This window comes from Nannobrachium achirus (assembly GCF_963921795.1).
Source record: "Nannobrachium achirus genome assembly, chromosome: 1".
NCBI classification, from domain to species: Eukaryota; Metazoa; Chordata; class Actinopteri; order Myctophiformes; family Myctophidae; genus Nannobrachium; species Nannobrachium achirus.
The window spans coordinates 39,704,737-39,719,634 of NC_137810.1; the positions used below are offsets into that span (position 1 = coordinate 39,704,737).

The 14,898-nt window shown below is 43.2% G+C and overlaps 1 protein-coding gene across 1 annotated transcript in view; it reads left to right on the forward strand.

Annotated features, from left to right (window-relative positions):
- Positions 1-458: 458 nt before the first annotated feature.
- arhgap39 (Rho GTPase activating protein 39) overlaps positions 459-14,898 on the forward strand; it is a gene marked incomplete at both ends in the record, with an annotated part of 68,583 nt that continues 54,143 nt past the window's right edge. The window contains one exon of the mRNA XM_080729033.1: positions 459-541. Within this exon, the coding sequence (XP_080585159.1) occupies positions 459-541 (83 nt within the window). The remainder of the gene's footprint in view (positions 542-14,898) is intronic.

The following is a 14,898-nucleotide window of genomic DNA, read 5'->3' on the forward strand; positions in this document are numbered from 1 at the left end:
ATTTACAACCGTAGGGCTTTCTCTCCACTTTATGACTCCTGAAGCTTTACCACAAATAGTATGAACAATTATAGGGTTTCCACTTGAGCCTTTACCACAAACAAAATGCCGACGACGACGTCACTCTTCAGCTCACCACGCCTTCCTCCTGGTCTCGAAATGGCCGCGATGACGTCACTTAGGGCCCGCCCATTAGCACAACAAGTTTTAGCCTTTAGCAAGTGAGCATAGCAACTTTAGCACAATGACGTCTTCTGCTTGCGTTAGCACAACAAGTCTTAGCTTTAGCAAGTGAGCATAGCATGTAGCAACTTTAGCATTGCCCACATAAGTACCGTCAAAAGCATCCCAGTTTGTCATGCACAGTTGCACTTCTCCACACTTTCAGCATCATTATAGGCAAGACAGACTCAGTCGGTGGGTTTTATCAGCATTTCAGCTGCCACTACACGTGGATAATGACGTCCACGAGCTCCTCACGAGCGTCCTCGTGGTTATCTCTTATGGCGTCCAGCGCCGTTCACGAGGTCCCTCCTCTTGGGTGTCCCCGTGGTTATCTCCGCTCTTGCGCTGAGTAGACGTATCTCGCCGTTTTTGCTGAGCAGGCTTCTTTTCCACCGATCGTCCGCCCGGTCCACCCCCACACGGCGAGGTTGGCACCAGCTCCCGTCCGACCCGTCGTGGTTATAAAACACCCCCTAACAAAAGGCGAGGCTAGCATATAGCTATCGCCGCGCAGACTGGCCTGTTTCACCGCACGTCTTTGTGTCTCACTCCCCACGGGACACAAGACTCACATAACCGCTGGTTATGCCAGGTCATGTAAAATAACTGTACGGAATTTTACCGAAATAGGGCTATTTCTTCCTATCTTGGGAGTGTGAGTATCCCTCCGTAAGGGAGGCTTGGTGGTCAGTGGTTTAGGCATGAAACCACTCGACGGTTAAGTCCTACAATAAAAGATTCACAAACAAATGACGTGTCTTAAGCCTTTATGCCTTGCACGCACGCATTCACACACAAAACACACACACGAATAAACCCTGAATTAAACTGGAGTAAGAAAGGAGTAAAATAAATTGCCAATCTGCGCATAAGTAGCATGAATGCTATCCTTTGTTCATGTTGACTGTAGGTCAGTTGTCAGGTTATTTTACTGTAAGAAAATAGAAAATAAACACACTTAGCAACCGATTAAGAGCATGGAATCTACCGACAGTGAAACTTGTAGTGGGAATGCTGGAGTAACATTATATTACACATTATATTTGCAAATTGTTTCTCTACATACCATCTCCCATCCACCGCCCTCCAAACCTTCTTCACACTAACTTACATAAAGTATTGACGCATGCGCATAAGCCCCTGTAGAACGTGTATGCACGACTTCTTTTAGACGCTAGATGGTAGCTACTCCCCATGCATTATCTCAACCCTGGGCGAAAGTTCCACAGTGCTGTTTCTTGATTTAAATATTGCAATTTACAATTTTAGGCATTTAGCAGAAGCTCTTATCCAGAGCAACTTAAAACTAGAAAGATGCAATTGACATGAGTCACACTTCCGTCTTACCATTTGAATTTTCCCCATTGACTTGAACACAATATGCCCTGGGAATACCCATTTATGGACACATTGTGTCAGTCTCAATATGGGGATATATTAATTAAATATTAAGCCCATATCTGGGAATGTCCATATGTGGACATATTGTGTCAGTCTAATGTGGTCTATGACTTCAGACATCTATTATGTCAGTCATATCCATATTTAGGAAAAGTTAAATTTTTGCATTTTTCCATTCAAGTCAATGGAGAAAATACATTTATATAAATTAAACTATATAACGTGTCTCTTAGCAAAATTCCAGATGAAGCCGGTCAATTGACATATGGCCCAAGTGTGTGCCAAAACTGCCACCAAAACTGTAGGAGGAGTAGCGCAGCAACATAAAGTTTATCTAGAAAGATGGAATAAAGTCGGACAAGTACTATACACTAACAAGCAAGATAATCGCTTATACATCAAATGCAATGTGTGTTTCAAATACTACACAAGCAGTCTCTAGACAACTACTCAAAAAGAGTAGCTCTTTAGAGAGTCCAAACAACCTTTTCAATATGAATACCAACCAAGCTCTCTACAATTCACTAATGCTCTACAGACCTGTGCAGAGTGGTGAGAATCTTTTTCTTTATGGAAGAAATCTCATGAAAGGACTTTCAAGGAGGAAAAACAGTTTGAAAGGAAACAGGAATCTCCTCCTGATTGTGACGGGCATGCGGTAATAGGCTACTAACTGTGTGCTTCCAAAATGTAAATGTAGTCTAATATTTAATTAAAGATCTACTAACGGAAAGTAAAGTGAGAGTACTGTAATGTCAGTAGGAGTGTGTGTGTGTGTGTGTGTGTGTGTGTGTGTGTGTGTGTGTGTGTGTGTGTGTGTGTGTGTGTGTGTGTGTGTGTGTGTGTGTGTGTGTGTGTGTGTGTGTGTGTGTGTGTGTGTGTGTGTGTGTGTCAAAGGGATGTACTAGGTAGACACTAGCAGCTAGCGTAAAAAACACTAACCAGGTGACATTAAAAGGAGTTGCACTGATACATAACCCACACCTGTATCTCTCTCTCTCTTTGTGCGCTATTTTCACTAGTTTAAATCATTTTTTAAATGATAAATACAAAACAGTTTTGGACAAGGTTTCCACCCGTGACCCGACCACAGCTATATACTTATACTATATGGTGAAAGAAATGCAAGTGCCTTCCTCTTCCTTTCCATGCCATACCTGAAGGCAGCATTCAGGAGAATTGCCTTTTCCAAGCTCTCCTGAACTTGGAAATGCAGCATCTTGTGTTGTAAGAATTTCCCTCTCTCCGTGTAGTAATCCATGTCGTACGCCCACACGTCTCCAGACCAGTATTGGCTTGATTATGTGTGTGTGTGTGTGTGTGTGTGTGTGTGTGTGTGTGTGTGTGTGTGTGTGTGTGTGTGTGTGTGTGTGTTTGTGTGTTTGTGTGTGTGTTAATCTAACTCCCAGAGAGTGTATAAATGTACAGAGCTGTTCAGGGTTCAGTTAAAGTCGTTAATGGTGAATGTGCAGCCGAGAGGAAAAACAGAGCAGGATATAAAGGAACAGATGGAGGTTGAGGTGTTGATGTACAGTAGGTGTTGTGTACATATTGCGAGTGGCGAGGTCGGCACGACCTTTCTTCCCCTCTCTCTCTCTCTCTCCATTCATTGGGCACATAATATTACATTTTTCTTTAAACATCTCTGTGGGCCAGAAATGTAAAGTGTTTTAATTTGAATGTGTGCATTATACGTAAAGGCCTTTTCCTCTGCTGTTATATGAAACTTAATAAAGAAGAACTCTTGTAAGTGCATTCTGAACGGGACATTGAGCTAATCATCTTCACCCCCCAACCCCCTGGAGGATAGGGCCATTATTCAAAATCAATGTGTATCGTATGGTGATTGGTGATACAATACGTATCGTATCTTGAGGTTGTAAGCTAATACCCAGCCCTAGATTGAGATAATGGTTTAAGCTCACTGGTTACTTAAAGGGACTCTAATAGATATATAGCTATAGTTTTCATAGACCTGGTCGCTTGTCACTCACAGAATCTGGCAACGCCAGAGTTTCTGTATATCGCACCAAAACAAAACACATACCATTTTTGCTATATACTAACTTTGCTTTGGAGTTGGATCGATTGCTATAGGAATTGAGAGTTGAGAATAAGGTATCTAGTTCAAATGTGCGACGGGTCTCTTGCTTATTTAGGCTTGCTTCCACTCTACAGTGGAGTCTTTGCACCCTTTGCACCCTTCAACTGGACACGCTTAGTTCTTCATCAACGGGTTCAGCATGCGTCTCTTGGCAGCAGACATTTTCCGACTTCTTCTGGCGCAGAGTCTGCCCAATATCGGTGTGGTGGAGAGCTGTCTTTACTTTTGAAATCAGAAAAGTTTGAGAACCAACCACATGTGTTAGCTTTGGTGTAGCGAAAAAGATTTGAAGTCTGGGACTATTTGCGATGCTTGATTTCCACAGAGTGGATTTGGAGTCCCCAAAATATACAAAAAAAAACTGTATCAAATCGGGTTGTTTTTGTGGCCTCTAATCCTTATCAAACTCGGGGGTTCCTTGAAATAAAATAAAAAAGTTTGATAAGCAGCACTGCCCTATTAGACCAGTTGTTTCTCAAAGCAGGGGTCCTAAAGGGGGGGGGGGGGGTTACACGTTCCATCTGTACACTCTCAGAGTTACGGTGGTCCTTGAAATTTAAACAAAAGTTTGAGAACCAATGCTATTAGGCTGTAGGCTATACAGAGATGCTACAGAGCGTGTCTATGTCCTCTGTATGGAAGAGAGAGAGAGGGGGGGGGGGGGGGGGAGGAGCCAGTTAAAGTGGGTCATTGGGAACACCAGCACATAAACCAATTATGTCCAATTAGCCTGCTCTGTGTGTGTGTGTGTGTGTGTGTGTGTGTGTGTGTGTGTGTGTGTGTGTGTGTGTGTGTGTGTGTGTGTGTCCTCCAACTGTGTGTTTAACTGCACTGTTCTGCTCCATTTGACAAGCATTCACTCTGATGTACAACACACACTCTCTCTCTTCCCTTCTAGCTCTTCCTTTCTCTCTCTCTCTCTCTCTCATACACACACACACACACACACACACACACACACACACACACACACACACACACACACACACACACACACACACACACACACACACACACACTCTCTCTCTCTCTCTCTCTCTCTCGCTCTCTCATCTTCTTACCAGTGGTAGTAGCAGTAGCAGTAGTAGTGGTGGTGTCATCCTCAGGCCAGTGCAATTTAAGAGCTATTAAACCACACAGTGGAAGAGCACAGCAGGTGTCACTGACCAGCCTGCTATAAAGCCCTGATTTATACATTGTCCTAAGTTGGTGTCGTGTGCTGAAAATAGCCTTGTAGATCTGATATTTTCAGCACAGTGTCTAGGTCAGTGGTTCCCAAACCTTTCAGGTCCACACCCAAAAAAGAAATTAGGCGTTTGCTCCGGGACCCAAACTAGTGAAAACAGCAGATCTACAAGCTCACGACACGTTTGTTTTCTAATTTACGAAATTTCTTAGGTTTTTATTTATTAATTGTATTATTACTTAAAAAAGTATTGCATTTTTCTTTTCATCTTAGCTTCTGGGAAATGTTTTTTGAAGATGTTTTGAAATAATAATAATTATAAACATAATGTAGGAAACAAAAGTGTCCGCAACCCACAAATGGGTCTCGACCCGGTGTTTGGGAACTAGTGGTCTAGGTCGTCCTCAGACAAGCCCTCCATCGTCGCCTCTAGTCATCCCGGTTCTCCATACTGTACATCTGGCCAGCAGCCAGCTCATCGATACTTGCTTGAGTACGTCCACATATATTAGTGTGGGACGAACTCGTGACCGATGCCTGTGTGTTGGTTCCCACAGCAGCACCAATTTGCTGGCTGGCAGCTCTTGATGTCTTTGGCAGTGTCCTGCCAGTCTCATTCTCCTGGCTGCTATTTTATCGCTCTCCCTTGGTATTGCCCTCTTACAGATTCTTGTTGGTAACATGTGCACTCTTGCAAGTACCGGTAGTCTGCAAGAAGCAGTCTTGTTAAGTACTGCGCGCAACATTCTGGTGTAGCACCCGTTTAGAGACTTCTGCAGGGTTGGTTTCAGGGTCCAGTGTTGATTGTCTCAGACACGCCTTCGGCCTGGCGGAGACAATTAGAAGTACTGTAAGGTACAGCAAGGAGAGCAATTCAAAGGGAACAAGGGTTCAGTTGCAAGTCTTACAAAAGGAGACTTGATCCACCACAGGAAAGAGGTACAATTGTTTCCTTTGATCGTTTCCTTCTATTACTGGCTGCGTCTCAGGTCCTTAAATTACATCCTCATTTCCTACACTTCTATCCTTTCCATGTATGTTAGTCCCTCCCACTGAGTAAGCATGTACTGTAGGAAACAAGAAGAGGAGAGAGGAAAGGAGGACATTTGGTTAATGAAGCGTCATGTTATGCGAGCTGACACTCAGGTGCAAAGGGGCCTTCAGTTGTCAGCGGAGTAATCACAAGTCGTGCTGCTCAGAATGCAAACACTTCCTGGTAGGAAGCATCAAGGTTTCCTATACGTCGTACCTCCTCATCGATGCCTCCTAATTCTATTTCCTATGTCCTTCCAGCAGGCATAAGCACAGGCATAAGAGACCTTTTTGTTTTACAGACCATGATGCTTTGAGCTCCACCCAGAACTCCGGTGAAACTCATGATAGTGCTTCCGCCCGTAGCTCTCTTTCTCCTCTCCTCACATGCATGCACGTACTGTAGCAACATGTAACACCCGGGATTCGGACCCGCGTGGAAGTCTAACCGCGTGGAAGTCCAACATCTTAACTACCAGACCAAAGGGACTGGGGGAGATACTAGACTTTTTTTCCCACCAGGCTTAGGCAATGAGTCACTCTGCTACACACACATGCATGCATGTACTGTAGCATTCACACACATGCAGTTGCACACACACGCACGCACGCACGCACACACGCCCGCACGCACGCACGCACGCACGCACACACACACACACAGACACACACACACACACAGCCAGGACAGTAGCGGTGGTAATCCAGTGCCTCTTTTTCATGATCTTCAGTTCAATTGATCCCAAGGTGATCCCTCTCCTCTCTCTCTGACAGCTGCACCGCACACACACACACACACACACACACACACACACACACACACACACACACACACACACACTCATACACACACACACAGGCTGAGGCAGTGAGTCAGTCTGCTACACACACACATGCATGCATGTACTGTAGCATTCACACACATGCACAGCACACGCACATGGACAAACACACACTTGAGGCTCACTTGGGAATTGTAAAAAAAACTCCATCTTCACACCAGATGGGGCTATATTCTGGATCGCAAATCGGTACTGTTGCGTCTCTGTGTGTGTGTGCGTACATGTGTGTGTGTGTGTGTGTGTGTGTGTGTGTGTGTGTGTGTGTGTGTGTGTGTGTGTGTGTGTGTGTGTGAAGGTGTCAAAAATGGAGACTAAGTGTTAATGGATGTTCCAGACCTCTCATTAATATTTGACAGGCCTTGGTGTGTGTGTGTGTGGTGTGTTGTGATGAAACATTGAACCCTCTTTCCTCCAGTTAGTGAACAATGCGAAAAATGTTTGTCGACTACCTTTTTTCATTGACGAAAACTAAATAGAAACTAATGACTAAAACTAAGACTAAATATTATACTGTGTTACTTTGGTGACAATGTTATGCTGCTGAGCATTAAATCATAGGTCTGCAATTACCACACCTGCTCCGCATGCTTACTGTACAGTGTTACGCCCACCCTGCACTGCAACACTATGAATATTCATTTAAATAAAGACGCAGTGTGTGTGTGTGTGTGTGTGTGTGTGTGTGTGTGTGTGTGTGTGTGTGTGTGTGTGTGTGTGTGTGTGTGTGTGTGTGTGTGTGTGTGTGTGTGTGTGTGTGTGTGTGTGTGTGTGTGTGTGTGTGTGTGTGTGAGAGAGAGTGAGAGAGTGAGTGAAATGAATACAGCTCTTAGCTTTTTCATGAAATCACAGAAGGACTGTCTCTCTGTATAAAGCTGCGAGCTTGAAAAAAGATGTATTTTAACAAATCTGTTCTGGGGGTCCCTGGCTCAAAACATTTTCCATGAAAAAGTTTGAGAAACACTCCCCCCTCCCCCACCGCACGCACGCACGCACGCACGCACGCACGCACGCACACACAGATACAGAGAAAGTACATGGGTCATGCTGACATCTCAGCTCCAGTGATCAGACTCATCATGTCAGCACCACCTGCCTGGGTTGTAGTGACATCATCAACCCTATTGACCAATCAGAATCAACTATTAACCTGCCTGGGCTGTAGTGACATCATCACCATGCAGGGAAGAATAGAACATCTAGAGAGTTATAAATCACAATCATTACATGGTTTGGTTTAATGCTTGATTCTGATTGGTCAATGGGATGCGGAACCGTATAGGAATCACTTTAGCCGTATTTCATACCTAGGCTATTTGAAAATAGACGATCTACAATCTGACAACGTATCGCATCGCGAGCTTGTAGATCTGCTGTTTTCAAACATGTTGTACTTTTACTTTTGGTTCTTTAAGTTGAGTTTGATGCCAATACTTTCGTACTTTTACTCAAGTACCCTTTGAATTCCAGACTTGTAAACGAATATTTCTACATTGCAGTATTGATACTTTTACTGAAGTAAAAAATGTAAGTACTTTTTCTACCAATGGAACCGGATCCAACATTGAGGAACCGGGAATCCGTTCCATCACTTCTGGAACCAGGTTTTATCTATACTGTCTGTCAGAGCTGCGTTATGTGGACTTCACGTCTGCTGTACTGTTACAATACTGGTGGTTTTAATTTGAAGGACCATAACTTTTTTGATTCTATTTGTACTCTTTACAGACCTGTAAGGGTCAATTTGGAACCCCAATAGCAGTTGTTTTCAACCATTTTCACATCCAGGTGGTCCATTATTTGAGCCACAGACCACTGTTTGATGAGATTTATTCTCTTAGACCCAAAACTTAATATTTTGTCGTTGGATACAATTTTTTCCACAATCCCATGCTGTATTGATGTGGTACCATAGGAGAGTTAGCAGGCACATGTTGATCAAAATAACAATTCTTCTACATTCTCTAATTCTGAAGACTTCTTGTAAATTAAGTAATGCAGCTGTTTAACAATATCTCTTGAGAGCGTAAAATGGAACCAAATGGACCCGTAACTCAAGAGTTAAATATCTGTTAGAGCAGGGGTTCCCAAACTTTTTTGTCTCAGGGCATCCCATGAATATTTTTTTTAATCCGAGGCACCCCTACATTATAATTTTCACTCCCAGCACCTTATATTTATAGCATATCATCGTTGTCGGGTGGAAACCTTGTATGTCCAAAACCGTTTGTTTTGTATTTATCATCTATACAATGTACTAAACTAGTGAAAACAGCAGAGCTACAAGATGTACTAAACTATCTATAAAATGTATTAAACTAGTGAAAACAGCAGATCTACAAGCACACAACGCCTCGCATCGCGAGGCGTTGTGTGCTTGTAGATCGGCTGTTTTCACTAGTTTTGTGCGACAGAGGTTTCTGCCTGACAGTAATGATATTTTAGTGATTATGTTGCGAGGAAAACGTTGAGATAATAGCCATTTTGGTTAGAACCGACTGAAAATGACTGTGTACTTCAAGTTTAAAATGATACTAAATATTTGTTCAAGTGTCCAAATAAATTCCAAATATTATCAAATTATCTCGCGGCACCCCTGGACTGCCGTCGCAGCACCCCAGGGTGCCCCGTCACCCACTTTGAAAACCCCTGTATTAGAGTCCATTTGGGTACCAACTCTACATCATTTAGCTGGGGACCACCTGGAACCCCCTCAAGGACCGCTTGTGAAAACCACAATAGGAATCGTGAAAGGGAACCATTAAGGAATGGGACTGTTAAGAGGGAATCATTAAGGAACCGGAATCGATAAAATCCTAAAGGATCCCAACACTATTGGTCAATCATTGAATTCCTCGGTCTGTTCCTTTTTGAATAATGACCGCTGAACTCAATAACATCTAATCAAAGACTCTTTTAAAAGTCGATCAAATCGTTGTGTTGTTACTTTTGGGTCAATCTATTAATGTATCTATTTAGTAGCTGTGTTATAAGCGAGAGGAATCAATGGGGAACAGGTCATTATCCTGGTAACCTTCAGGAGGATAAAGATCCCTCCCCCATATCACCCCACCGGGGTTTATCTCTCAATAATGACCTGTTGTTCCCCATTGATTATGCCTTGCCTATTTGTACGACTATTAATGGTCAACTCGAGGCCAGTGTTGCCATGTCTGCTTATTATAAGCTACGTTGGTCTTGTTTTTCTGTAAAGTTGCTAGTAAGTATTGCTAGTTGCAGGTTGCGGTTTCTTTGGGGCTTGTTTCTAAAGTGTAGTTGCTTACAGTATATGGGCTCGCTTCCAAATTGAAGAATTCTTGTCCAACCTTGTGGTTCTCAAACATTTTCATGTTGAGGACCGGAAAATGTATATGCATTTCCAAGGACTCATGTGGCCTATAATAGTCGCTTAATGCTTTTAGGCTTGTTTTCATAGGCCTGGTTGCTTATTTCTCTCATAAAATTGTAAGCAAGCACAGTGTGTGGGACTACACACACACACACACACACACACACACACACACACACACACACACACACACACACACACACACACACACACACACACACACACACACACACAGTGGTCAGCAGGCTTCACACAGCCCACTATGATGGTGTGTGTTAATCTCAGCGTGCGGTCATGAAGGTCGATGTTCCATACACTGGTCCTGCTGCCTTGCTGCTGTACATCAAGGAAACATGCACAGCATGAGGGTGTACTGTAAACGTACTGTATAGCAGTCGTCTGGTGACTTCTTACGTCTTTGTGAGCCAGACTGTGGCCTCCCACAGTATTTCAAGTGCTTTCCTCATAGAGTCTCTGGAGCAACGGAAGCTCTGACAATGATCAGAGGATGTGATCCCTCCTCCTCCTCCCCGCTTCCGTTTCTGCTTTATAGTCGTGCAAATTTGTCCTGATATAAATAAAAAATAACCGAAGCATATTTATAGCATGCTTGCTTATCAGAAATGGAAATTCTCAATTCAAATTTAAAGATATAAATGACAGCTTCCGTTCTCAGACTTCAGGAGGTATAGTCCCATACTCTATACTGTATAGCTTTCAGAGATTGTGGAATAGTTGTAAAATTCATATTTTCTCTTTTCTGCTGGGGGTCCCCGGCACATAACATTTTCAAATTTCAATTACATACGTTTTTTGGTGTCCTTGATGTGAAAAGGTTTGAGAATGAGAACCACTACTAAAGGACCTTATACTGGTTCCATGAGTAAAGGTACATGATGCTTCAGGGTTAAATGAACTGAGGATGAGACAGCATGTTATTGGTATCTCGACAGCACAGCATCTAATCTGCTTCTGCTGCTGATGCTCTTATTAAAAGGGTGAACAGCTTTGTCACTCTCTCACAGATGCTGGTGGCGTCGCACAAATTGTGACGGTGTGTGTGTGTGTGTGTGTGTGTGTGTGTGTGTGTGTGTGTGTGTGTGTGTGTGTGTGTGTGTGTGTGTGTGTGTGTGTGTGTGTGTGTGTGTGTGTGTGTGTGTGTGTGTGTGTGTGTGTGTGTGTGTGTCTTTGAGCTCCACCCAGAACTCCGGTGAAACTCATGATAGTGCTTCCGCCCGTAGCTCTCTTTCTCCTCTCCTCACATGCATGCACGTACTGTAGCAACATGTAACACCCGGGATTCGGACCCGCGTGGAAGTCTAACCGCGTGGAAGTCCAACATCTTAACTACCAGACCAAAGGGACTGGGGGAGATACTAGACTTTTTTTCCCACCAGGCTTAGGCAATGAGTCACTCTGCTACACACACATGCATGCATGTACTGTAGCATTCACACACATGCAGTTGCACACACACGCACGCACGCACGCACACACGCCCGCACGCACGCACGCACGCACGCACACACACACACACAGACACACACACACACACAGCCAGGACAGTAGCGGTGGTAATCCAGTGCCTCTTTTTCATGATCTTCAGTTCAATTGATCCCAAGGTGATCCCTCTCCTCTCTCTCTGACAGCTGCACCGCACACACACACACACACACACACACACACACACACACACACACACACACACACTCATACACACACACACAGGCTGAGGCAGTGAGTCAGTCTGCTACACACACACATGCATGCATGTACTGTAGCATTCACACACATGCACAGCACACGCACATGGACAAACACACACTTGAGGCTCACTTGGGAATTGTAAAAAAAACTCCATCTTCACACCAGATGGGGCTATATTCTGGATCGCAAATCGGTACTGTTGCGTCTCTGTGTGTGTGTGCGTACATGTGTGTGTGTGTGTGTGTGTGTGTGTGTGTGTGTGTGTGTGTGTGTGTGTGTGTGTGTGTGTGTGTGTGTGAAGGTGTCAAAAATGGAGACTAAGTGTTAATGGATGTTCCAGACCTCTCATTAATATTTGACAGGCCTTGGTGTGTGTGTGTGTGGTGTGTTGTGATGAAACATTGAACCCTCTTTCCTCCAGTTAGTGAACAATGCGAAAAATGTTTGTCGACTACCTTTTTTCATTGACGAAAACTAAATAGAAACTAATGACTAAAACTAAGACTAAATATTATACTGTGTTACTTTGGTGACAATGTTATGCTGCTGAGCATTAAATCATAGGTCTGCAATTACCACACCTGCTCCGCATGCTTACTGTACAGTGTTACGCCCACCCTGCACTGCAACACTATGAATATTCATTTAAATAAAGACGCAGTGTGTGTGTGTGTGTGTGTGTGTGTGTGTGTGTGTGTGTGTGTGTGTGTGTGTGTGTGTGTGTGTGTGTGTGTGTGTGTGTGTGTGTGTGTGTGTGTGTGTGTGTGAGAGAGAGTGAGAGAGTGAGTGAAATGAATACAGCTCTTAGCTTTTTCATGAAATCACAGAAGGACTGTCTCTCTGTATAAAGCTGCGAGCTTGAAAAAAGATGTATTTTAACAAATCTGTTCTGGGGGTCCCTGGCTCAAAACATTTTCCATGAAAAAGTTTGAGAAACACTCCCCCCTCCCCCACCGCACGCACGCACGCACGCACGCACGCACGCACGCACACACAGATACAGAGAAAGTACATGGGTCATGCTGACATCTCAGCTCCAGTGATCAGACTCATCATGTCAGCACCACCTGCCTGGGTTGTAGTGACATCATCAACCCTATTGACCAATCAGAATCAACTATTAACCTGCCTGGGCTGTAGTGACATCATCACCATGCAGGGAAGAATAGAACATCTAGAGAGTTATAAATCACAATCATTACATGGTTTGGTTTAATGCTTGATTCTGATTGGTCAATGGGATGCGGAACCGTATAGGAATCACTTTAGCCGTATTTCATACCTAGGCTATTTGAAAATAGACGATCTACAATCTGACAACGTATCGCATCGCGAGCTTGTAGATCTGCTGTTTTCAAACATGTTGTACTTTTACTTTTGGTTCTTTAAGTTGAGTTTGATGCCAATACTTTCGTACTTTTACTCAAGTACCCTTTGAATTCCAGACTTGTAAACGAATATTTCTACATTGCAGTATTGATACTTTTACTGAAGTAAAAAATGTAAGTACTTTTTCTACCAATGGAACCGGATCCAACATTGAGGAACCGGGAATCCGTTCCATCACTTCTGGAACCAGGTTTTATCTATACTGTCTGTCAGAGCTGCGTTATGTGGACTTCACGTCTGCTGTACTGTTACAATACTGGTGGTTTTAATTTGAAGGACCATAACTTTTTTGATTCTATTTGTACTCTTTACAGACCTGTAAGGGTCAATTTGGAACCCCAATAGCAGTTGTTTTCAACCATTTTCACATCCAGGTGGTCCATTATTTGAGCCACAGACCACTGTTTGATGAGATTTATTCTCTTAGACCCAAAACTTAATATTTTGTCGTTGGATACAATTTTTTCCACAATCCCATGCTGTATTGATGTGGTACCATAGGAGAGTTAGCAGGCACATGTTGATCAAAATAACAATTCTTCTACATTCTCTAATTCTGAAGACTTCTTGTAAATTAAGTAATGCAGCTGTTTAACAATATCTCTTGAGAGCGTAAAATGGAACCAAATGGACCCGTAACTCAAGAGTTAAATATCTGTTAGAGCAGGGGTTCCCAAACTTTTTTGTCTCAGGGCATCCCATGAATATTTTTTTTAATCCGAGGCACCCCTACATTATAATTTTCACTCCCAGCACCTTATATTTATAGCATATCATCGTTGTCGGGTGGAAACCTTGTATGTCCAAAACCGTTTGTTTTGTATTTATCATCTATACAATGTACTAAACTAGTGAAAACAGCAGAGCTACAAGATGTACTAAACTATCTATAAAATGTATTAAACTAGTGAAAACAGCAGATCTACAAGCACACAACGCCTCGCATCGCGAGGCGTTGTGTGCTTGTAGATCGGCTGTTTTCACTAGTTTTGTGCGACAGAGGTTTCTGCCTGACAGTAATGATATTTTAGTGATTATGTTGCGAGGAAAACGTTGAGATAATAGCCATTTTGGTTAGAACCGACTGAAAATGACTGTGTACTTCAAGTTTAAAATGATACTAAATATTTGTTCAAGTGTCCAAATAAATTCCAAATATTATCAAATTATCTCGCGGCACCCCTGGACTGCCGTCGCAGCACCCCAGGGTGCCCCGTCACCCACTTTGAAAACCCCTGTATTAGAGTCCATTTGGGTACCAACTCTACATCATTTAGCTGGGGACCACCTGGAACCCCCTCAAGGACCGCTTGTGAAAACCACAATAGGAATCGTGAAAGGGAACCATTAAGGAATGGGACTGTTAAGAGGGAATCATTAAGGAACCGGAATCGATAAAATCCTAAAGGATCCCAACACTATTGGTCAATCATTGAATTCCTCGGTCTGTTCCTTTTTGAATAATGACCGCTGAACTCAATAACATCTAATCAAAGACTCTTTTAAAAGTCGATCAAATCGTTGTGTTGTTACTTTTGGGTCAATCTATTAATGTATCTATTTAGTAGCTGTGTTATAAGCGAGAGGAATCAATGGGGAACAGGTCATTATCCTGGTAACCTTCAGGAGGATAAAGATCCCTCCCCCATATCACCCCACCGGGGTT